Below are 24734 nucleotides of genomic sequence, written 5' to 3' on the forward strand. Positions count from 1 at the left end.
ACAAAATAGATACAGTGTCCGATTTAATAAAAATAGAAGGGCTCAATAATAAATATATAAGCAAAATTATAGAGCTCAAAGATGATATTGAAATACACATCGAGCTAATGGATAATAAAATCCAAGAGAAAACTATTAGCAAGGTAGAAGGTGGTAGCCCTAGAATGGACGAACTACCTAGCCTACCAAAAATTGAGGTCCCCAATTTATCTGGAAATTCCAAAGATTGGGACCATTTTTATGAGTTATTTAAGGAGCTGGTTCATTCAAGAACGGATTTAAGTCCATCCTTGAAGCTAAGCTACCTTAACCCTTTCGGGACGGGGTTTTTTTTCGAAAACCAAGATAGTTAGAGAAAATCCTTTTTCAGATTCTGAGAGATGACTAAAAATAATTAGGTACTGCATACTTGGAAATCCTGAATTCGTCCTTAATTAATCCTTAAAACTGTATTTGGGATATTTCACAAGTGCTCTAGCATTAAAATTATAGAAAATACGATGCAAAAAAAATGTTGGGACGTATTTTCCCAGTAGTCCCGAAAGGGTTAAAAGTGCTCTAAAAGGGGAAGCACGAAATGTGGTTTCCCATTTATTGCTTGGCTCAGGCAATAATTACGATGCTGCCTGTGAATTACTCATCAAGCGATATGAAAATAATAGGAAAATATTCTTAGATCAGCTTAATCGCCTCATTGAGCTTCCAAAAATAAATTTGGACTCATATAGGCACCTTAAAAATATAATTGATTCAATCAATGAATCAATTTATATGATGCGCCTAAAAGCAAATCTGACCGAAGAATCAGATTGCATTTTTGCGCATATTATTTTTATTTTTTTTTTTTTTTTTTTAAGCTTAGTTTGTTTTTATTGGATCACTCTTTAAGAGTCTAACAATAAGGTTGCAAATCTTAAAATAATACAATATCTAACAGTTTGTTTTGAACTGAATAGAGACTACGTGGTCCTAATAATTAGCGCTGGATTGGGAGGTCGTTGCGGCGAAGACGAGAACTGCTGGAAACTCGCGTGAGGGGGTTCTCTCGCGAGATGATTTGGATGTACTGATAGCCTGTTGTAGTACTTTGTTTTGATTTGTGCTATCTCTTCTCTGACGAGTGGTATGTGGATGTTTTAATTCCGAACGTACCACGGGGCCCCGGTCATGGTTCAGAGAATTTTTGACTGAGTTCGTTGCATTATATCCACACTGCTGTTACTGGCATTCCCCCACAACTGGGAGCCGTACATCCAGATTGGTTTCAAGACGGTGTTATAGAGGAGTACCTTGTAGTCCAAGCTAAGGGGCGAACGGCTATTGATAAGCCAGTGGAGGCTGTTGGCTTTGAGCTTTAAATGCGTTCTTTTGGCTTCAATGTGGCTGCGCCAGGTAAGCCGTCTATCGAGGTGTACGCCAAGATATGTTACTACATTTGCTATCGGAACCACTGTGTTGTTAAGAGTAAGTGGAGGGCAGTCTTGCCTGTTAAGAGTGAACGTTACGTGTTTGCATTTTTGTTCGTTAACTTTGATTCGCCAGTCGGATAGCCATTTCTCCACTGCCACCAGATGTGTAGCAAGTTGCGCCGTTGCTTGCTTGGGGCATCTCGCGCGGCTTAGGATCGCTGTGTCATCTGCAAAAGTGGATGTGGTTAGATTCCTGCTCGTTGGGATGTCCGCAGTGTAGATAAGGTAGAGTGTTGGTCCAAGCACGCTGCCTTGAGGAACTCCGGCTCTAATTGTGTAGTCATCGGACATGGCTGAATTACATCTTACTGAGAATTTCCTGTTGTATAGGTATGACTTCAGAAGTTTGTGTGTGTTGGTTGGGAGCATTTCTATAATTTTGTGCATTAGACCTTCTAACCATACCCTGTCGAAAGCTTGTGATACGTCCAGAAATATCGCAGTGCAGTACTCCCTTTGTTCGAATGTATTTCGGATTTCTGAGGTTATGCGGTTGACTTGCTCAATGGTTCCGTGTTTTTCTCGAAAACCGAATTGATGAATAGGGATTTTGCTGTGTGTTCTGAGATATAGGGTAATGTGTGCCAAGAAGCATTTTTCAAAGAGTTTTGATAGACACGTTAGTAAACTAATTGGTCTATATTATGAAGCAATTGTGCGGTCTCTGCCAGGTTTTGGTATCATTATAATTAACGACTTTTTCCATCTCTCTGGAAAGTGTCCGTGTCTCGTTATTGCATTGAAGAGCTGGCAAATAGCTCGAACAGCACAGAGAGGAAGTTCAATAATCATTTTTGGTGATATTAGGTCGCATCCTGGAGATTTTTTTGGGTTGAGTTCGTTTATGATTTTGAGTAACTCATGTGGCCTAAATACAATAGGTTCATAGGTTGATGTGTCGATATCTGATGTTGCTGGCAGTGAGATCCCGTTTGATGATGTGTTGGGCTGAAATACATTTTGAAGATGCTCTGCGAATCTGTCGGCTCTTTCTTCGTCGCTTCGAGCCCAGTTGCCTGTGGATGTCCTTATTGGCACTGCAGATTCGATTGGTGCGCAGAGAGATGAGTGTGCTCTCCAAAGTGGGAACTTGGAGCTAATTGGGGATAACTGTTCTATGTAGTGTTTTTGCGACCCTTCTTCTTCATGACGAAGTGCAGCTGAGAGCCTCTCTGTAGCGTCTTTTAGCCTTTGTTTTGCGGTTGGTGATCTGTTGGATCGCCATTCTCGCCGTGAGCGTCGCTTTGCTAGAACGAGCTGCTCTATTTCAACGTTCGTGTATCTATTATTGTACGATGTTTTTGGGGTTTGTGGAGTTGATACGCGAGCTGCTGCGACCAAGACGGATTCAAGAGTGTTTGTGGATAAGTTGATATCAGCTTCGTCATTCAGACGTGGATTCAACTCAATGTGCGAACTTACATATTTTTTGTACTTAAGCCAATTGGTTTTATTCGTTGTTAGTCTGAATGGTTTATCTACCGCAACTGGATGTAGATTTAGATGAAGAAGTACAGGCGAGTGATCGGACGATAGATCTGGTAAGGAGTTGGCACTTATCAGGTTGCGTTTTTGTGACTGCAAAATCTATCAAGTCTTGCAGTTTTCTAGGTTCTGTTGGCCAATATATAGGTGTCCCAGGTGACACACAGTCTAGCTTGTTGCTTGCTTTTATTATTGCATTGTACAGCCTTAGGAGTCACAAGTCGAGATCCCCAGTGCGTTTGCTTGGCATTGAAGTCTCCTGCTGCTATAAATTGTTCGCTCAGAGAGTTTAAATATTCCATGAATTGGGATTCTGATATTGTGAACCGAGGAGGACAGTATACGGCGGCAAGCTTTAAAGATCGGGAATCCATTTGCACATCTATTGATGTAGCTTGCATGAAGTTAGTGGCGAAGCTGTTGTGGAAGCAGTGCTTGATGCGATTTCTAATCAGAATCCCAGTGCCTCCATGAGCTTTCCCGTCTGGGTGATTCGTGTTGTAGAATAGATAGCCTCGAATTTGAAAATTATATTTATTTGTAAGATGAGTTTCTGCGAGTAGCATTACATCGATATGGTAATTAATAAGGAACTGAGTTAACTCGAGTTTGCGCTGTGAGACGCCTTTTGCGTTCCACAGTGCTATACGGAGTGGAGCCATTGATTATTTAGTCTGTTTTTGAGCAACAAGCAGCTCAATCAAAACGTTCTGGTTTCGCATAAGATCTTGCATAGTTGTCTGCATGAATGACATGAATTCCATCATACTTTGTTGAAGATTACATATCATTGTTTCAAGTTTGTTCGTAGACGGTTCTTCTGGTTGATGAGGGGGAACTGATGATCTTGGATTGGTGGGAGCGGTACTTTTAAGGCCCAACTTTAGAGCAGTTGCATAGCTTGCGGATTTGTCGGTGACCTCATTATTGGCCAAAGATTTAACAGCTGAAGGGGGGATGACATTACGTGTAGATTTCATAGGTGGTGTATGTGAGTGAGCAGTGGTCACTCTTTGGTGTGTGCGACTTTTCAGTTCCTTGTAGACTGGACAGCCCCTGTAGTTAGCCGTATGGTTGCCTCCACAGTTTCCGCACTTTTTGCTGCTGGGATCCTTTTTATTTTTTGGGCATTTGTGAGATTCATGAAGGTCTCCACAAGCAACGCATACTGGACGAAGCGTGCAATAAGACCTTGTGTGGCCATATTCCTGACAATTATTACACTGCACCGGTCCATTTCTTTTATGCGGCTCCTCTACCGTAATTCTGCGGTGTAGTAGGAACTGGAGAGTAAAAATTGGATGCACTTCATTTTTTTTCAGAGGCTTGGATTTGGTTTCGGGTTCAAGTTCTACCTTGAAAAGAGGTTGAGGCTTTCTTTCTCTATTCAAAATGTTACTAACATTTTTTATATTAAAACCTTTCTCCATCAGTGCTCTTGTAACTTCATCTGGTGTTACTTCCGGCTCGATACCTTTTAGTACTACTGGCTGGCCCTTACTGCTTTTTAATTGGTACGTGTAGAAGTTTTTATTATTGTCGTTTAGATACTTTGAAAGAATTCTGTAGTTTGCTTCCGTATTAGTCTGAACTTTAGTTTCATGAATATTTCCCTTTGTTAATGGAATTATGTGGAAATTGTCTAGTCCTATTAGATTCAGTATCGAGTTTACGAGAGTATTCGAACTTTTCTCTCGGATGTAAATCGGCGGCGGCTTAGGCTTTTTGTTGTCCCCTACGATGACTTCAGGAGGTGTATCATCGGATTTATCTGCCAAAATAGCAAATCTGTTTGCTTCTATGGGCTTCTCTATTGTAGCTTGTTTTGAGGTGCCTCGAGTTATTTTAGCAGAGTTACCAAGTCTAGAGTTCTGCGGGCTAAGCTTTCGTTTTATTTGTATGTAGCGATCCATACCTGTCTGTACGGCCGAACGTTGTTTTGAAGGGGGCTCGCTGGTGTAAGGTGCTGCATTGTTTGCTTGCACTGCAGTTTCCGATATTACTGTAGATGGTATTGCGCGAGCAGTCGATACCATTGTAGTTGTTGTAATAGTTGCCGTTGCAGTTGCTAATGACGACACTGTGCTGGTGACCGTGGCTATGCAGGCAGGCATGAGGGAAGGGTATGGGGTTTTATCCAACGAGAGCGCAGGAGAGCAAGAACGCGCCCTGCCTTGCGATGTTGGATAGAGTTCATTACTCGGGGTTGGGGTTATTGATCGCGGTTGGTTATTTTTTGTTGGGTTTGCGGTCGCGTTGTCTTGCGTTGACACAAATGAGTGGTATGCGTTGTTACGTAGCAAGGAGAGTCGACGCTCGTCTTGCTGACGTTGGAGCACCGTATGAGTGTCGAATTCACTCATAGCTTAATGTTTTTGATTTTCTTATTTTTTCTTATTTACACAAAAAAGTACGAAGTTCATCGCACTAAGCGTCTTTTCGCCCACTGTGTATTTTTGTTTAGACCTTGCACTGCACTATGCTTAGTTTTTGTTTAATTTTCGTTGCACGATCAGAAGACAAAAAGAAAGCACGTCTGCACTCGCCGACGTTCGCGAACGAATCTGATTTATTATTATATTTAAAAAAAAATTAAATATTGAGGCTCTACAACAATATGAGGGCCAAGTTAAAAAATCAAGTGAGATTCAAAATTTAAAGGATGTCACAGAGTTTTTAGATCAACGGCTTAGTTCGTTGACATCAGTGGGAAATGAGGTCCCAACAAAGAAAATAATAAAAAATATTAACACAAGTGACCTAACATGCCCGATGTGCCAAATGCCCGGGCATCAATTAGTTTATTGTTACAAATTTAAAGCTTTAAGTCCATAGGCCAGAATGGACGTGGCTAAAAAAGTGAATTTGTGCTACCGATGTTTAAAGCACAGTCCAAACATCAAATGTACAAGCGAGCTAGTATGCTCATATTGTCAAAAATCACATCATAGCATGTTGCATTTTAAAAGGGAGAATGTAAATACATGCATGACCTCTGAACCAGCGTTGTTGGCCACAGCTTATGTTCAGATTAAAGGTCATGATGGTGAATTCGGAAAGTTCAGAGTATTGATTGACAATAGGTCACAAAGCACTTTGATTTCTGAAGAAGCGGCACAAAAACTTAAGTTGCCTAAAATAAAAGCGCACACTGAAATAAGTGGAGTATCACCAACAGGTGCGTGTGTGTCAAACCACAAGCTAAAATTAACAATTAAAAATAACAGTAAATATTCTAAAGAATTTTACACAAATGCTATTATTTTAACCAAATTAATGAAATGTCTACCCACTAATGAAATTTCTCTAAACACGTCGGATTGGAAAGAATTCTATTTAGCGGATCCCAATTTCGATCAACCTGGTCGAATTGACCTTGTAATTGGTGCGGATTTATATCCACTAATCTTACTGCCGGAGATAACCAAAAAAGGTATGCTTCTTGGGCAAAAAACGGTCTTTGGATGGACAGTGTCAGGGTGCACAAAATCCAGAGGAAGTAAGTCGATTGTAGCAACCAGTATCGAGCTAAAACACATGGATCGATATTGGGAGGTAGAAGAAGAGGATAGCAATGACTTAGAGACAGAAATTTGTGAAAATAATTTTAAAAAAATATACTAAAAAAGATTCAAATGGAAAATATATTGTAGCTATTCCCTTTAAAGAAAATATAACATTACGAGACTCAAAGAATCAAGCAATGGAGTTTCATGAATTTAGAAAAAAAATTACTATAAAATGAAAAACTTCGAATTGAATATTCAAAATTTATGAAAGAATATTTAGACTTAGGACATATGGTAGAAGTAATGATAAAGGCAAATTCTACCTTCCTCACCAAGCTGTTATAAGGGAATCGAGTCTCACAACAAAATTAAGAGTAGTTTTTGATGCCTCAGCCAAAACCAGCAATAACAAAAGCCTAAACGACATTATGTGGGTTGGACCAAAAGTTCAAAAAGATATTTTCGATATAATGATAAATTGGCGTAAATGGGAATATGTAGTATCATCGGACATTGAGAAAATGTACCGACAAATCAAAATAAAACATGGGGATCAAAAATTTCAATATATGTTGTGGAGGAATGACCCAAAAACAAAAATAAAAACCTACAAATAAACTACTGTAACTTATGGTACCGCTTCCGCCCCATATTTAGCAACCAAAGTATTGACAGATGTAGGTGAAAATTGCAAAAAAAAATGATCGGGGAAATAATAAAAAATGATTTTTATATGGACGACCTTATGACAGGTGCAAATTCAATAGAAGATGCCACAACCATAGTTCAATTAATTTCTAAGGAACTATCGAGCTCTGGGTTTAATTTGAGAAAGTGGGTTTCGAATGACCCAAAAATAAAAGATATGGTAGAAAACTCAGGAGATAATAAAATAGTTAGCATCAAGGAAGATGAGTTTATAAAAACCTTAGGGCTACAATGGGACCCTAGCAAAGACGAGTTAAAATTTACAGTATGTTGTACTGAACCTAAAAAACGAACTAAAAGATTCGTCTTGTCCACATTAACAAAAATATTCGATCCATCAACCAACCTAGGTACCGGTAACAATTGTGGGAAAAATCTTTATGCAAAAATTGTGGACAGCAGGAATCAATTGGGATGAAGAGCTAGGTATTGAAGATCGTAAGGAATGGGAAGAATATAACTCTGGGTTAGAGGAATTAGGGCAAATAAGGGTCCCTAGATGGATTAATTTCAAATTTGAATTATGTATTTAAATTCATGGTTTTGCAAACGCTTCGGAAAAGGCTTATGCGGCCGTAGTATATGCCAAGGTGGGATCAAAAGTGACTATAATCGCTAGCAAAAGTAGGGTCAATCCGATCAAAAATAGAAAAACTATCCCAAAACTAGAATTATGCGCAGCACATTTGCTGAGTAAGATAATGATGCGCATAACGGAAGCCACGAAAAATTACAAATTAGAAATATATGCATGGAGTGATTCAACCATAACGCTAGCCTGGATTAAGAATGGGTTGAATAAGATAAAATATATCAGACGTAGAACAATTCGAAATTCAGGAATCAAAAAATACTGAATGGAATCATATAAGATCCGAAGATAATCCAGCAGACCTTGCATCAAGAGGAGTTTGCGCAAATCAATTGGTGAATTGCGATCTTTCGTGGAGAGGGCCAAAATGGTTGACTGAGCCAAAAGCCAATGGCCACAATCGCCGATCATTGAGGAATCCTTAACACTAAATACATTGGTAAAAACCAAAGATGACAGGATTTACGAATTGATGTAAAAGTTCTCTTGCATGCATAAGTTAACCCGAGTAATAGCTTATGTAATGCGATTTTTGAAGATAAAAACCAGAGCAAACTCTAACCCAAAGTTTTTAACAGCAAAAGAATTAAAAGATGCTGAAATAATCATAATTAAAAAACAACAGGAGTGGCAATTTAATAAAGAAATAAAATACCTAAGAAAAAGTTAGAGTCGTTAAGCTTAGGGTGCAAGAGAATTTGGTAGCCAGACCATTAAATAAAATTTGCCCCCTAGCTGGTTTAAATGATCAATATGATGCAAAAGCACATCAAAATAGATCAAAGTCGCCCAGAACAAGAAGCAGTGCTAGATTATCTAAGCTAGGAATGATGATGGCCTTAATGATGCTCTCATTATGCTGTCAGTTCTTACATAAAAAACTTACATAGAAATTCAGGAAAGGAAAAATGAAACCTTTCCAATAAGGATTAAAAAATTAATAATGTTGCTAAACAAAATAGATACAGTGTCCGATTTAATAAAAATAGAAGGGCTCAATAATAAATATATGAGCAAAATTATAGAGCTCAAAGATGATGTTGAAATATACATCGAGCTAATGGATAATAAAATCCAAGAGAAAACTATTAACAAGGTAGAAGGTGGTAGCCCTAGAATGGACGAACTACCTAGCCTACCAAAAATTGAGGTCCCCAATTTATCTGGAAATTCCAAAGATTGGGACCATTTTTATGAGTTATTTAAGGAGCTGGTTCATTCAAGAACGGATTTAAGTCAATCCTTGAAGCCAAGATATTTAGAGAAAATCCTTTTTCAGATTCTGAAAGATGACTAAAAATAATTATGTACTGCATACTTGGAAATCCTGAATTCGGTCTTAATTAATCCTTAAAACTGTATTTGGGATATTTCACAAGTGCTCTAGCATTAAAATTATAGAAAATACGATGCAAAAAAAATGTTGCGACGTATTGTCCCAGTAGTCCCGAAAGGGTTAAAAGTGCTCTAAAAGGGGAAGCACGAAATGTGGTTTCCCATTTATTGCTTGGCTCAGGCAATAATTACGATGCTGCCTGGGAATTACTCATCAAGCGATATGAGAATAATAGGAAAATATTCTCAGATCAGCTTAATCGCCTCATTGAGCTTCCAAAAATAAATTTGGACTTATATAGGCACCTTAAAAATATAATTGATTCAATCAATGAATCAATTTATATGATGCGCCTAAAAGAAAATCTGATCGAAGAATCAGATTGCATTTTAAAAAATTTTAAAAAAATTAAATATTGAGGCTCTACAACAATATGAGGGCCAACTTAAAAAATCAAGATTCAAAATTTAAGGGATGTCACAGAGTTTTAAGACCAACTGCTTAGTTCGTTGAAATCAGTGGGAAATGATGTTCTAACAAAGAAAACAATAAAAAATATTAACACAAGTGACCAAACATGCCCGATGTGCCAAATGCCCGGGCATCAATTAGTTTATTGTTACAAATTTAAAGCTTTAAGTCCACAGGCCAGAATGGACGTGGCTAAAAAAGATTTGTGCTACCGATGTTTAAAGCACAGTCCAAACATCAAATGTACAAGCAAGCTAGTATGCTCATATTGTCAAAAATCACATCATAGCATGTTGCGTTTTAAAAGGGAGAATGTAAATACATGCATGACCTCTGAACCAGCGTTGTTGGCCACAGCTTATGTTCAGATTAAAGGTCATGATGGTGAATTCGGAAAGTTCAGAGCATTGATTGACAATAGGTCACAAAGCACTTTGATTTCTGAAGAAGCGGCACAAAAACTTAAGTTGCCTAAAATAAAAGCGCACACTGAAATAAGTGGAGTATCACCAACAGGTGCGTGTGTGTCAAACCACAAGCTAAAATTAACAATTAAAAATAACAGTAAATATTCTAAAGAATTTTACACAAATGCTATTATTTTAACCAAATTAATGAAATGTCTACCCACTAATGAAATTTCTCTAAACACGTCGGATTGGAAAGAATTCTATTTAGCGGATCCCAATTTCGATCAACCTGGTCGAATTGACCTTGTAATTGGTGCGGATTTATATCCACTAATCTTACTGCCGGAGATAACCAAAAAAGGTATGCTTCTTGGGCAAAAAACGGTCTTTGGATGGACAGTGTCAGGGTGCACAAAATCCAGAGGAAGTAAGTCGATTGTAGCAACCAGTATCGAGCTAAAACATATGGATCGATATTGGGAGGTAGAAGAAGAGGATAGCAATGACTTAGAGACAGAAATTTGTGAAAATAATTTTAAAAAAATATACTAAAAAAGATTCAAATGGAAAATATATTGTAGCTATTCCCTTTAAAGAAAATATAACATTACGAGACTCAAAGAATCAAGCAATGAAGTTTCATGAACTTAGAAAAAAAATTACTAAAAAATGAAAAACTTCGAATTGAATATTCAAAATTTATGAAAGAATATTTAGACTTAGGACATATGGTAGAAGTAATGATAAAGGCAAATTCTACCTTCCTCACCAAGCTTTTATAAGGGAATCGAGTCTCACAACAAAATTAAGAGTAGTTTTTGATGCCTCAGCCAAAACCAGCAATAACAAAAGCCTAAACGACATTATGTGGGTTGGACCAAAAGTTCAAAAAGATATTTTCGATATAATGATAAATTGGCGTAAATGGGAATATGTAGTATCATCGGACATTGAGAAAATGTACCGACAAATCAAAATAAAACATGGGGATCAAAAATTTCAATATATGTTGTGGAGGAATGACCCAAAAACAAAAATAAAAACCTACAAATAAACTACTGTAACTTATGGTACCGCTTCCGCCCCATATTTAGCAACCAAAGTATTGACAGATGTAGGTGAAAATTGCAAAAAAAAATGATCGGGGAAATAATAAAAAATGATTTTTATATGGACGACCTTATGACAGGTGCAAATTCAATAGAAGATGCCACAACCATAGTTCAATTAATTTCTAAGGAACTATCGAGCTCTGGGTTTAATTTGAGAAAGTGGGTTTCGAATGACCCAAAAATAAAAGATATGGTAGAAAACTCAGGAGATAATAAAATAGTTAGCATCAAGGAAGATGAGTTTATAAAAACCTTAGGGCTACAATGGGACCCTAGCAAAGACGAGTTAAAATTTACAGTATGTTGTACTGAACCTAAAAAACGAACTAAAAGATTCGTCTTGTCCACATTAACAAAAATATTCGATCCATCAACCAACCTAGGCAGCGGTAACAATTGTGGGAAAAATCTTTATGCAAAAATTGTGGACAGCAGGAATCAATTGGGATGAAGAGCTAGGTATTGAAGATCGTAAGGAATGGGAAGAATATAACTCTGGGTTAGAGGAATTAGGGCAAATAAGGGTCCCTAGATGGATTAATTTCAAATTTGAATTATGTATTTAAATTCATGGTTTTGCAAACGCTTCGGAAAAGGCTTATGCGGCCGTAGTATATGCCAAGGTGGGATCAAAAGTGACTATAATCGCTAGCAAAAGTAGGGTCAATCCGATCAAAAATAGAAAAACTATCCCAAAACTAGAATTATGCGCAGCACATTTGCTGAGTAAGATAATGATGCGCATAACGGAAGCCACGAAAAATTACAAATTAGAAATATATGCATGGAGTGATTCAACCATAACGCTAGCCTGGATTAAGAATGGGTTGAATAAGATAAAATATATCAGACGTAGAACAATTCGAAATTCAGGAATCAAAAAATACTGAATGGAATCATATAAGATCCGAAGATAATCCAGCAGACCTTGCATCAAGAGGAGTTTGCGCAAATCAATTGGTGAATTGCGATCTTTGGTGGAGTGGGCCAAAAAGCCTTAACTTAACACTAAATCCTTAACACTAAATACATTGGTAAAAACCAAAGATGACAGGATTTACGAATTGATGCAAAAGTTCTCTTGCATGCATAAGTTAACCCGAGTAGTAGCTTATGTAATGCGATTTTTGAAGATAAAAACCAGAGCAAACTCTAACCCAAAGTTTTTAACAGCAAAAGAATTAAAAGATGCTGAAATAATCATAATTAAAAAACAACAGGAGTGGCAATTTAATAAAGAAATAAAATACCTAAGAAAAAGTTAGAGTCGTTAAGCTTAGGGTGCAAGAGAATTTGGTAGCCAGACCATTAAATAAAATTTGCCCCCTAGCTGGTTTAAATGATCAAGATGATGCAAAAGCACATCAAAATAGATCAAAGTCGCCCAGAACAAGAAGCAGTGCTAGATTGTCTAAGCTAGGAATGATGATGGCCTTAATGATGCTCTCATTATGCTGTCAGTTGACAAACGCAGCACCGGAAATAAAAGATCCAAAATACCGTATTGAACAAATTTCTAAATTCTCGTCCATGTATTTAGATCTGATGGGAGACATAGAAGTTGTCTCATCATCATGGAATTTGGTGATATTCTACGATATGGAAGCATATTTCGAGATGATCCATAAAGGAAAGAGCATAATCACCAAAATGAGAGTAGTTTGTGAAAAACTTCATGGGTTTGAGGATCAGTGCTACCTTATTTTGGGCAATACACTTAAACAGATTTTAGAGTTGGAGGAGAATAATAAACTCTTCATGACTCATAATAAATCGAGGCAAAGGCGGGCACCGTTTGAATTTATAGGATCTTTATACCATATTCTGTTTGGAGTAATGGATGAAGATGATCGGGTTCAAATGGAAGATAACATGAAAAACTGATTGAGCAAACAACACAATTTAAAAGAATTAAGAAAAAAAAAACTTCATTAGTCGAATCCACTACTAATATTCTAAAGAAAACAACGGAAGAAGTCAATGCAAACTTCATAAGTATGAATAAAAGAATAAAAAATATGACGTTAATATTGCAAGAGTCATATTACGTATACAAAGAATCTATCAAATTTTTTATGGTCACGAAGGAATTAAGTAGTCTGATCGATGAATGTGAAAAAATACAAGCAGGCATCATAAGCCTGTAAATTGACATTAACCATGGAAGGCTTAACACGTCCTATCCGAAAATTTAATTCTTCCAGGGAAAAGAGTATACGGAGTACGGAGTAAAAGAGTACGGAGTTAAAGGATGCACCTTACTTACCGCAAGGGGGTTGTTCGTTGATAAAAAACTAATCATCAATGCGAAAATTCCTCTGTTTGGGCGGCATGCATATAAACTGTATAGGGTTATTCCTGTTCCAGTCAGAGCAGAAAATCACACTATTCTAGCTCAAATTGAGTCAGAATATTTAGTGTACAACTTTGAAATTGATTCATACCACTTAATGACGGAGTCTACAATTAGTAAATGTCAAAAGTGGCAAACAAACAAATGAGTTTGTGACGGCAGCTGGCCATGGAGGAATGGCAACGATAATAGTTGCCAGCTAGGACCCCTTAAACGTAATAGACCTTCCAATTGCTTTTACAAATCTGTCCTTTCATCAATTTCTTTTTGGGTAGAGCTAGAAAAAAGAAGTAGTTGGTTGTTTAAAGTTGAGGAAAACAATAAGTTGAGGCTCCAATGTGTCCAATCCAAAATCCAGATTATTGATTTACCAGAGCAAGGCATATTAACAATCAGTTCAGAATGTACAGCCCGGACCGATGATAAAATTCTAATAGCTCAGCACATTATTAAAACGGAAAGTCAAGAGGGATTAGCTTCGGCTTATATAGGAGAAATAAGGGAAATTCCTAGAATTGCTTGGGACCCTCTAAAGCCTCCTGTTATAAATCATACAGCAGAAATAGCTCACCTGGCCAAACAAATTGAAGATTTGAAAGCACAAAATGTAGAGTTAAACAAGAAAGGAAAGCTAACTTCGGTCGGAGCCGAAGTTAATATACCCTTGCAGTTAAAACCGGATATACATATATCGCAAACATCGGATATAGTTGGCCGATCCTAATGAAATTTGGTAGGTTAAATGAACTGACCAAAACTAGAATCTGTAACAAGTTCCAGCTTTCTATCTTTAAAAACACAAAAATTGGGTCAATTCCGATCCTTCAGTTATATGGCAGCTATAGGACATAGTCGGCTGATCCTTATGAAATTTGATGGGTTGGATCAACTGACCAAAAATAAAATATGTATGAAATTCCAGCTTTCTATTTTTAAAAACACGAAAGTTGGGTCATTTCCGATCGTTCAGTTGTATGGCAGCTATAGGATATAGTCGGCTGATCCTTATGAAATTTGACACGTCGTAATTTTTTGCCAAAGATAGCTTTCATGTAAAATTTGAACTCTCTAACTCTACAAACACCAAAGTTATACCATTTCCGATCAATCAGTTATATGGCAGCTATAGGATATAGTCGACCGATCCCGGTCGTTCCGACTTATATACTGCGTGCAAAGAAAAGAAGGGTGTGTGCAAAGTTTCAAGTCGATAGCTTTAAAACTGAGAGACTAGTTCGCGTAGAAACAGACAGACAGACAGACGGACAGACGGACATGCTCATACAGACTCAGGAGGTGATCCTGATCAAGAATATATACACTTTATAGGGTCGGAGATGTCTCCTTCACTGCGTTGCATACTTTTGGACAAAATTATAATACCCTCTGCAAGGGTATAACAATTTTAAAATATTTAAGATATTAAAATTCAAAAAGAAAATATACATACAGTCCACTACTCTTTGTTATCGAACAATTATAATAATTTTCTAATACTGAAGAAATAGAATTAACAAATGTAATACGAAAACAAAAATACACATATACATAAGTAAAATGTTAATCTAAAACAACACACACTTTTTTGTGGCCCTTTCCAGAATGTTCAGGCATTGAACACTATTTTATATTCCAAAGAGAGAGTTTCAAGGGATCGGACCCATGGAAATGTGAGATAAACAGCATGGTCAATCATAAGCGCATCCGCATAAGCATCATAAATAACACAAACATAAGCGCATCCGCTTATCGCACTTGAGAAAGGGTCGCATAGCATGTCAACGTGCAGTGCATTGATAAGTAGTTTTTAATAGTTTTAAGATTTTCATGTATCTTACTTATGAGAGAATTGTACAGAATAAAATCAGTTTCTAAACGGAATTTATTGGAGTACGACCTTTTTATTTGGGGCTCCTCTTAACAATATCCTATAGCTACTTTAAGACTAAACGATCGGAAATGACCCAATTTTTTAAGATATAAGCTTGGTTTTTTTATATTTGGTATTCTTAGGAAGTGGTTTTTTAATGAAATTTTCAAAAAGATCGCTTAAGATTATTCAATATATGCAATGTATAGCCGATCTTAACTGCAAAGGTATATTATTTTCGGCTTCGCCCGAAGCTAGCTTTCCTCTCTTGTTTCAACATTTTGCTTCAATTTAAAAGCTTATGTCGGAAACATGTAAATACATTGCAAAATACAAATTTCAGTATCATTTTTAAAAGAAACACAATTTAATAAAAAAAAACGTGTGAAGTGGAGGAATCATGAATTTGAAAAGAGGAGATCGAAGGGGTACGAATGTTGCAACTCTACTTTGAAACGTTTTGCCAAAAAGCTTGTCGACATGACATTCAGACGCTCTAAATCTTTCCAAGCAGCATTCCTATATACATAATTATTCAAGTTTTTATACCCTTGCAGAGGGTATTATAATTTTGTCCAAAAGTGTGCAACGCAGTGAAGGAGACATTTCCGACCCTATAAAGTATATATATTCTTGATCAGGATCACCTCCTAAGTTGATATGAGCATGTCCGTCTGTCCGTCTGTCTGTCCGTCTGTCTGTCCGTCTGTCTGTCTGTCCGTTTCTACGCGAACTAGTCTCTCAGTTTTAAAGCTATCGTCTTGAAACTTTGCACACACCCTTCTTTTCTTTGCACGCAGTATATAAGTCGGAACGACCGGGATCGGTCGACTATATCCTATAGCTGCCATATAACTGATTGATCGGAAATGGTATAACTTTGGTGTTTTTAGAGTTAGAGAGTTCAAATTTGACACGAGAGCTACAAATTATTACGACATGCCAAATTTCATAAGGATCGGCCGACTATATCCTATAGCTGCCATATAACTGAACGATCGGAAATGACCCAACTTTCGTGTTTTTGAAGATAGAAAGCTGAAACTTAATACAGATTATAGTTTTGGCCAGTTGATCCAACCTACCAAATTTCATTAGGATCGGCCGATTATATCCTATAGCTGCCATATAACTGAACGATCGGAAATGGTACTTGGTAGAAATATCAACTTTCTTATTTTTGAAGATAGAAGTTTGGGACTTTTTTTGGATTTTTCATTTTAGTTAATTGGTTTTATTATGATGTATTCATAAGGATCGGCCAACTATATCCGATGTTTGCGATATATATCCGGTTTTAACTGCAAGGGTATATAAACTTCGGCTCCACCCGAAGTTAGCTTTCCTTTCTTGTTTACATGATAAATGGCTATATTTGGAGAGCATCTAGAAATTTGTTTGTCAAAAAATAATTATTATTTACCCCGTGACGGCAGTCGCTCGCTTCAAAAAAGTGTCGTCTTGCGGTGCGTAAAACGTGGACTCACAGTGTTATTTTAAATAAAAAAAAAGTTCATCCTAGAGTATTTGCTTTATAAAGGATGTGTGAAAAATTTAAGATCCGAACATTTCTTTTTGAGTTACGTTACGCACCGACTTGGAAAAAGTTGTTTTGAGAAAAGCGCGTCAAAAGTTTTAAATGCAAATGAAATGGAGAACGATGACAAGATAATTTTCATCTCAGCGAGTTAAATTCCGATCGACATGGAATTTTCACAGGATATCCTTCTATCCTGAGATAATGTGCTTTAAATAAAAAATTATCAAAAAAAAAAATTAAAGTTTTAAACCATTCTGCTCCCTTCAGTCGATTTGTCTCTTTGTTGGGTTGCTTCAATCGAGCGGATAGCGCTGACGTGACACACATACACTCTTGTGGAAATGGGCTTAGAAAATTTATCTGCGTCATTTTACTGCCCACTTTCCGTTCATAAACACTATTTTACCTATCTAAATCCAGCTAGTTCTCCAGCTAGTTGACTTTATAACTTTATATTTCTCATTACATTTTTTAGAGGGTGGGCAATTTCGGCGAATAAATGTATAAACTAGAGGACTAACGTTCCTTGTGACTCCAAAACGACTTACTTTCTATTTCTTCGCCATTACCCCCCTAATATGTCTGGCTTCGATAAACGCAAGCCTATACCTTTTTATGCTCAGACTATAGCGATCCACTTTCTATTGCAACTGCTATATATCTTCATAAATAAAAAAATTTTGGTAAAATATACAGCCGACGCCTTATAAACGCTGCTGATTAATTTTTAAATCCATAACGTGCTTTATTGAATCCAACAATCCCTCTCTGTTCACAAACGCTAACTGTTCTCGGTGACGGTTTCCAAGTTCATTATCGTGAAATTCTGCTTTTTCAGAATTCTGCGTGCAAAGAACAAATTGGAGAGTGGCAAGTTTCAAGTCTGTAGCTTATTTTTTCTAGTTTATAATTAGTATAACAATAATATACAATATAATCTTTTGGTTATTGGGATGTTTATATTTTTATTAAATTGTGTTACTTTAAAAAAATGACACTGAGATTTGTAATTTGTCATTTATTTACATGTTTCCGAAACAAGCTTTTAAAGTGAAACAAAATGTTTTTGAAACAAAAAAGGAAAGCTAATTTCTGGCGGAGCCAAAATTAATATACATAGCATTGCAGCTTAGATCGGATATATATGGCCAACATGGGATATAAAGTTGTCTTTTCTTTGAGAATTTTATTACCAAACGTTTGGTCGTAAAGGAGCTACAGGATATAGTAGGTCGATACAGTGTTTAAAAAACTGCAGGCCCATAAGAAAAAGTTTGAATAAATATATACCAACTGCTTCGGCTGTGAGCGACTTTTCAAGATGAGAATTTGGTTCTGCTTCCGAAAAAAACACGAAACCGCAGTCGAAGCATAAGCAGTAATTTCAAAACCGCTGCCGCTGTTGCAGATTTTCATTTTTCTGCTTACTGCTTCGCTGCTGCTTTCGATTATGGGAGTTAGTCAAAGCAAAGATTATAAAGTACAAAGATGGGACATCTCATACAAACAAAAATTTTCTATGGCTGAAACGAGCGGGTTCCACAGGGCGAGAAGTTAAGTTTGTTTAGTTTAAATCTATTTATATTAAATTTTAATTTTTTTAAAGGGTTTTCCAAAATTTATAATCCAATCAAGAAATCAAACAAAATCAAACGAAATTTAAAAATCACCCCAACATCGCGTCAGTTTGTAATGGAACCCGCTGTACAAATCTCTATAAGTGCGGGTTCTACGGCGTTTTGGCAAGCCGAAAAAAAAAATAAAAATAATTGAGCGGGTTCCACGACAAACGGATAACAGATGAGAGAGGGAAAGAGAGAATTCTATTTTTAGAACGTTACATCTTTGGAATGATTAAAGTTTGAAACGTTCACATCGAACCAGTGTGAGAGCAAAGAGATAAGAAATATCGACTACTATCTTTACTCTTCAACTCAGTTTTTGCTATGGATTCTCGAGTTTCTTTAATTCCAACTTTAAGTATCATTAGACCAACTATGAGGGTAGCCTAGATGAAAAGCGCGCGGTGTGGTACAGGGTTCGATTTTATGAGTGGAGGTTGTTTCAATATATCAAAATCAAATGTTAAGATTATTTTTATAATATTTACTTTTATTATTGGTTATTACTTTTTATATATTTTCTTTATTAAAATTATTTTATTTCATTCTATTACTACTGTAAAAGTAATTATTTTGTTATTCATTTCATTATGAGAAATGGGGAAAATAGTGACGGACGTTTCAAATGACAAAATAGCGGACGAACTCCCTTGGAATTTTATTTACCGGACATAATTCTTAAATTTTTTTTTTTATTATACAATTAAAGAAAGGAAAGCTAACTTCGGGCTGAGCCGAAGTTGATATACCCTTGCAGCTAAAACCGGATGAATATCGCAAACATCGGATATAGTTGGCCGATCCTTATGAGAATATCATAATAAAACCAATTAATAATGTCGTATTATTTTGCCAAAAATAGATTTCTTGTAAAATTTGAACTCTCTAACTTTTCAAACACCAAAGTTATACCATTTCCGAGCAATCAGTTATATGGCAGCTATAGGATATAGTCGGCCGATCCCGTTCCGACTTATATACTGCGTGAAAAGGAAAGGTTGTGTGCAAAGTTTCAAAACTGAGAGACTAGTTCGCGTAGGAACAGACAGACAGACGGACATGCTCATATCAACTCAGGAGGTGATCCTGATAAAGAATACATTTACTTTGTAGGGTCGGAGATGTCTCCTTCACTGCGTTGCACACTTTTGGACAAAATTATGATACCATCTGCAAGGGTATAAAAAAACATAATTACAAAAAAGAGGAAAAGCTTGAAGTCCTTGAGGAGGATCTGAACATAGGAAAAGTGTAATTCTATGCATTACGCCTTTTTTCATTACCATCGTGACTGATCGGTAGTGATCAAAAATACTATTTGTTCTACTGCCACATCGACGCATTGAAAACATAAACGAGAAATCGAAATTGACATTTGGAAGCCCAAAAAATTATACGCCGTCGTGCGAGCAGTGATACATACACATATACAAAGCCACACATTTTTTTGACACATACCCCCCTCACCAACAACGAAAAAAGTTTACCGTTTTCGTACCGTCAAAGTTACAGCAGCCGACGAATTTCGGAAATGCTGCAACTGTTGCTTGCTTCTGCTGTAGCATAGTATGTTGTCTACTATTAATATTCAGTAGACTTTTCTGCTGGTTTCTTTTAATTTTTAGTAATCAGCATTCATTATACCCTTGCAGAGGGTATTATAATTTTGGTCAAAAGTGTGCAACGCAGTGAAGGAGACATATCCGACCCTATAAAGTATATATATTCTTGATCAGGATCACCTCCTGAGTTGATATGAGCATGTCCGTCTGTCCGTCTGTCCGTCTGTCCGTCTGTCCGTCTGTCTGTCCGTCTGTCTGTCCGTCTGTCTGTCCGTCTGTCTGTTTCTACGCAAACTAGTCTCTCAGTTTTAAAGCTATCGTCTTGAAACTTTGCACACACCCTTCTTTCCTTTGCACGCAGTATATAAGTCGGAACGGCCCGGATCGGCAGACTATATCCTATAGCTGCCATATAACTGATTGATCGGAAAAGGTATAACTTTGGTGTTTCTAGAGTTAGAGATTTGACATGAGATTTGACATGAGAGCTATTTTTGGCAAAATAATACGACATGCCAAATTTCATAAGGATCGGCCGACTATATCCTATAGCTGCCATATAACTGAACGATCGGAAATGACCCAACTTTCGTGTTTTTGAAGATAGAAAGCTGAAACTTAATACAGATTCTATTTTTGGTCAGTTGATCCAACCTACCAAATTTCATTAGGATCGGCCGACTATATCCTATAGCTGCCATATAACTGAACGATCGGAAATGGTATTTGGTAGAAATATCAACTTTCTTATTTTTGAAGATAGAAGTTTGGGACTTTTTTTAGATTTTGTATTTTAGTTAATTGGTTTTATTATGATGTAATCATAAGGATCGGCCAACTATATCCGATGTTTGTGATATATATCCGGATTTAACTGCAAGGGTACATAAACTTCGGCTCCGTCCGAAGTTAGCTTTCCCTTCTTGTTTTTGAATACATTTTTTGAATAAGCAGCGTAAACCAAAGAAGTAAAAAAAAAAAGCAAAAGAACAAAGAACAAGTCTAAAGCAGTCCTTTGACTCTACCGATGAAAGAGTTGTTGAGATAACAAATAGCCAAAGATAACCCTTGGGAAAAAAAAAATTTTTATAATCAGTTTCGTTTCAATAGTGGTTACGTAAGTTATGTAAAATTAACACCACAAATATTTACCGACACATGCGCCAAAATCATTCCTATGAAATCCAGATGAGCAAGAAATTTTTAAGTCAGTATTTTCAGTATTTTGGTCAGGATATTTTGAGTAATTACTGCTTGGTATAAGATTTGAGATCCTTGGCCTAGTCGTAGTTGTAGTCGATGTTGAAGTTTTTCTGTAACAACGAAACGATCCTTTGGTATTGTAGCAGTCATATTTTGAAGGGCAGTTATGAGTATTAAGAGTGCATTCATCATCATCTATTGTAATAAAATAAGAAAAATGTTTTATTGAAATTCAAATTTTCAAATATAAATTAAAACAATAAAGGAAACCAAGCTTCGGGAGGAGCCACAGTTGTTTTACCCCTGCAGTTATGATCCGATATTAATCCTTAAGCAAATTTTATTTTAAAACCAATTTATTAGAATAAATAATTTAAGGGGTTACGCCACCCTGACCGCGTGGAAACGGGACGGTTTTTCAGGAATTTCTTGTGACTAAACTAGTTGAGATAGGATTTTTCCACTTTTATTTCTATTCAATACAACTAATGAGCTTTAAAATTATAAAAAAAAACTTGTTTTCTATGCAAAATGGCGGAGATATGAACATCGGCGATCATCGGTTTTTCCGGAGTGCTCCTTGATGGTGGGCATGATTCACGTGTCAATTTTCATTTCAATCAAGTAAACAAAATTTTTTTTTAAAAGTGATAAATTTGGAACAGAGTGACGTAGCCGTCACAAAAATTACGCAAATGAGAGCACTTCAAATATTGACTCAATTTTTTGGGCAAAAAATTTCGTACTAAAAATTGCATAAAAAAATTTTCATCCATTGGATCGAAAAAATCCTACGTCACTCTGTGGAAAATCTATGTAAGAAGTGGTTTCGAGAAAAACGCAAAAGAAGAAAGAGAAGTGTCTTAGGTGCCCTCCTGCCGTGCCGATTTCAAATAAACATAACTTCCATAATTATCAAGATATTGTATTCGGGGACGTCTTAAAATACGCGTAAGAATATAGTCTTTTAAATTAAGTAAAAAAAAATTTCAGGGTGGCGTAACCCCTTAAAACAAGAAACGGCTATAGTAGTGTTTTACGACTATATTATACCTGGTACTCATCTCTTCCACCCACAGTTTAACTGACCTTGAGAGTTTAGACATTAACGGTATGGATTCTCAGCAACAAATTTTCAGCAGCGTAAACCAAAGAAGTAGAAAGGGCCAAAGAAGTAAAACCCAAAGAAGTAAAAAAAATAAGAAGCAAACGAACAAAAAACAAGTCTATAACAGTCCATTAACTATTCCGATGAAAGAGTTGTTGAGATAAAAAATTGCCAAAGATAACCCTTGGGAAGAAGAAGATAAAACTTTTGCGCTTAGGCAAACAAAAAAAACAAAAAACCTTCTGCCATACTGCTGATTCAGTAGGGATAATTCGATTTGGCTGCTTTTTGATTAATGGGTGAAGATTAGCCATTGGAACAGTTTGGCATCAAAACGTTTTCTAAAAACATTAACGAACTAACATTACCAGCGCTACAACCAGATTTCTGCTATAGGGGCGGGAGTTCCAAATCTAACACTTATATTTCTTATAGTCTTCGAAATCCACGCGTTCAAAATTTTAGCCCGTTTGTATGGGAAAAAGTATATATATAGGTATATCTCCTCCTAAAATCGGCCGATTTGATTTAAATTTGTTTTTTAAGATATATAATAGATATAGAAATGGTTTGGCATCAACAGTTTTTCAAAAAACCGTCTTGTACTGGGGCTACAGAAATTCGCGATCTGTGGGGGCAAGAGGGGGCGTGGCAATATTAACAAACTTTAACTGCGTGGGTATTTTAGGAGTCTCTATTTCAAAAGCTCCATCTCTTATAGTCTCTGAGATCCACGCGTTCATACGGACGGACGGACAGACGGACATAGCTATATCGACTCGGCTGTTGGTGCTGATCAAGAATATATGTACTTTTGGGGTCCGAGATGATTCAATGTACCCTTGTACTCCACGAGAACCGGGTATAAAGAGTCCCAACGAGTCTTCAAAAACTTTAAACTTGGTATTTTTACCAAATAAAAAACACTATTTTCGATTGTTCAGTTATATGGCAGCTATATGAATCGTCCGATCCTTATAAAATTTGTTATTCGTAAAAAGTCGGACTATCGAACTCTAACAACACCAAACTCATAGCATTTCAGATCCATCAGTTATGTATGTACTGCATGCAAAAAAAAGAAGGGTGTGTGCAAAGTTTAAAGTCGATAGCTTTAAAACTGAGAGACTTGTGAAAACACAACAAATTTATTCAACCACTTAAAGTGAGCTCATTCGACAGCGGTTAGCATTCCAAAAGTTGTTAAAAAAATATGAGATTTTTTTTACACTAAAAAGACAACAACCTATGAAAATGGTTCATCCCGAAAAACCTCACTTGACAAGGCTCTTATTGAGATGACCTGTACTGATTTAAAGCCTCTTAGAATTGGGGAAAACTCAGGTTTTTGCAAATTTGTGGACTGCTTGGACCCACAATACAAATTACCCTGCACAAGGACACTAGGTGATGTACTTTTAACTAACATGTACGAAGATATCGATAAGCAGCTAAAAGCGATTCTCAGAAGGGTAAGGTTCTGCGCTGTGACTACCGACGGATGGACGCCAAGGGCCAACGACCACTACTTGACGGTCACATGCCATTTTCTGATGGATGATTTTAAATTAAAAAGCACTGTTTTTTCAACAGCTAAACTGCAAAACGATTCAGATCGTTCTGTCCGAATGGGGTTTCGCAAACAAGGTAACTGCAATTGTGACAGATAATGCAGCCTCAATGATTAGAGCCTGCACTATTCTGGCGAAAAGTCGCATGCCTTTTGCATACATTATCAACATTATAATGCAGGACACCCAAGAAGTACCGATCAGGTGGAATAACTGCTTCAAAATGGTAACCCGAATTTTAAAAAGAAAAGACTCCATTTCTCGTGTTCTATTGGATTCGAAAAGGGCTCCCCACCGCTAAAAGCAGAAGAGGTTTTCGTCCTAAACGATCTTGAGGTGCTGTTTAAGCCTTTTGTTGCAGCTACCAACAGGATCTCAGGAAGCAGTTAAGCCACGATATCATTGATCATACCGTTATCGGCTGATCTCCACCATCGCCTCAAAAACATGCTTCGTTCTTTGAAGACTTTGGATGGACGGGACGTCGGGACGTGCAAATTCATATTACAAGTGAACACTTGGCTGTTTCCGTATGAACACAGGATATATATACTTCATGGGGTAGAAGATTATTCCGTTTCTATTTTACATACATTCACACGAATAGATAGAAAATATTAGAATAGAATAATATTAGAATCGGGTATAATAATATTTTTATACCCTAGCAGAGGGTATTATAATTTTGTCCAAAGGGAAATTTTTCGCGCGACAACGAATAAGGGATAGCCGAGTGGTACAGAGCTTGGCTGATGTCCAGAGTTAAACGAGTTCAACTCAGGCTCGAATCATACACTTTTTGTATAGTTTAAA

The 24734-nt window shown here is 36.8% G+C and overlaps 1 protein-coding gene across 3 annotated transcripts in view; it reads right to left on the reverse strand.

Moving 5' to 3' along the window:
* Positions 1-24734, reverse strand: part of LOC122322090 (fibulin-1) — a 608226-nt gene that overhangs the window by 306119 nt on the left and 277373 nt on the right. For all 3 annotated transcript variants that reach the window (XM_070282405.1, XM_043213493.2, XM_070282404.1), the window contains exon 7: positions 21192-21437. In XM_070282405.1, the coding sequence (XP_070138506.1) occupies positions 21192-21437 (246 nt within the window). The remainder of the gene's footprint in view (positions 1-21191; positions 21438-24734) is intronic.

The sequence above is a fragment of the Drosophila bipectinata genome, chromosome 4 (genome assembly GCF_030179905.1).
Source record: "Drosophila bipectinata strain 14024-0381.07 chromosome 4, DbipHiC1v2, whole genome shotgun sequence".
Lineage (NCBI taxonomy): Eukaryota > Metazoa > Arthropoda > Insecta > Diptera > Drosophilidae > Drosophila > Drosophila bipectinata.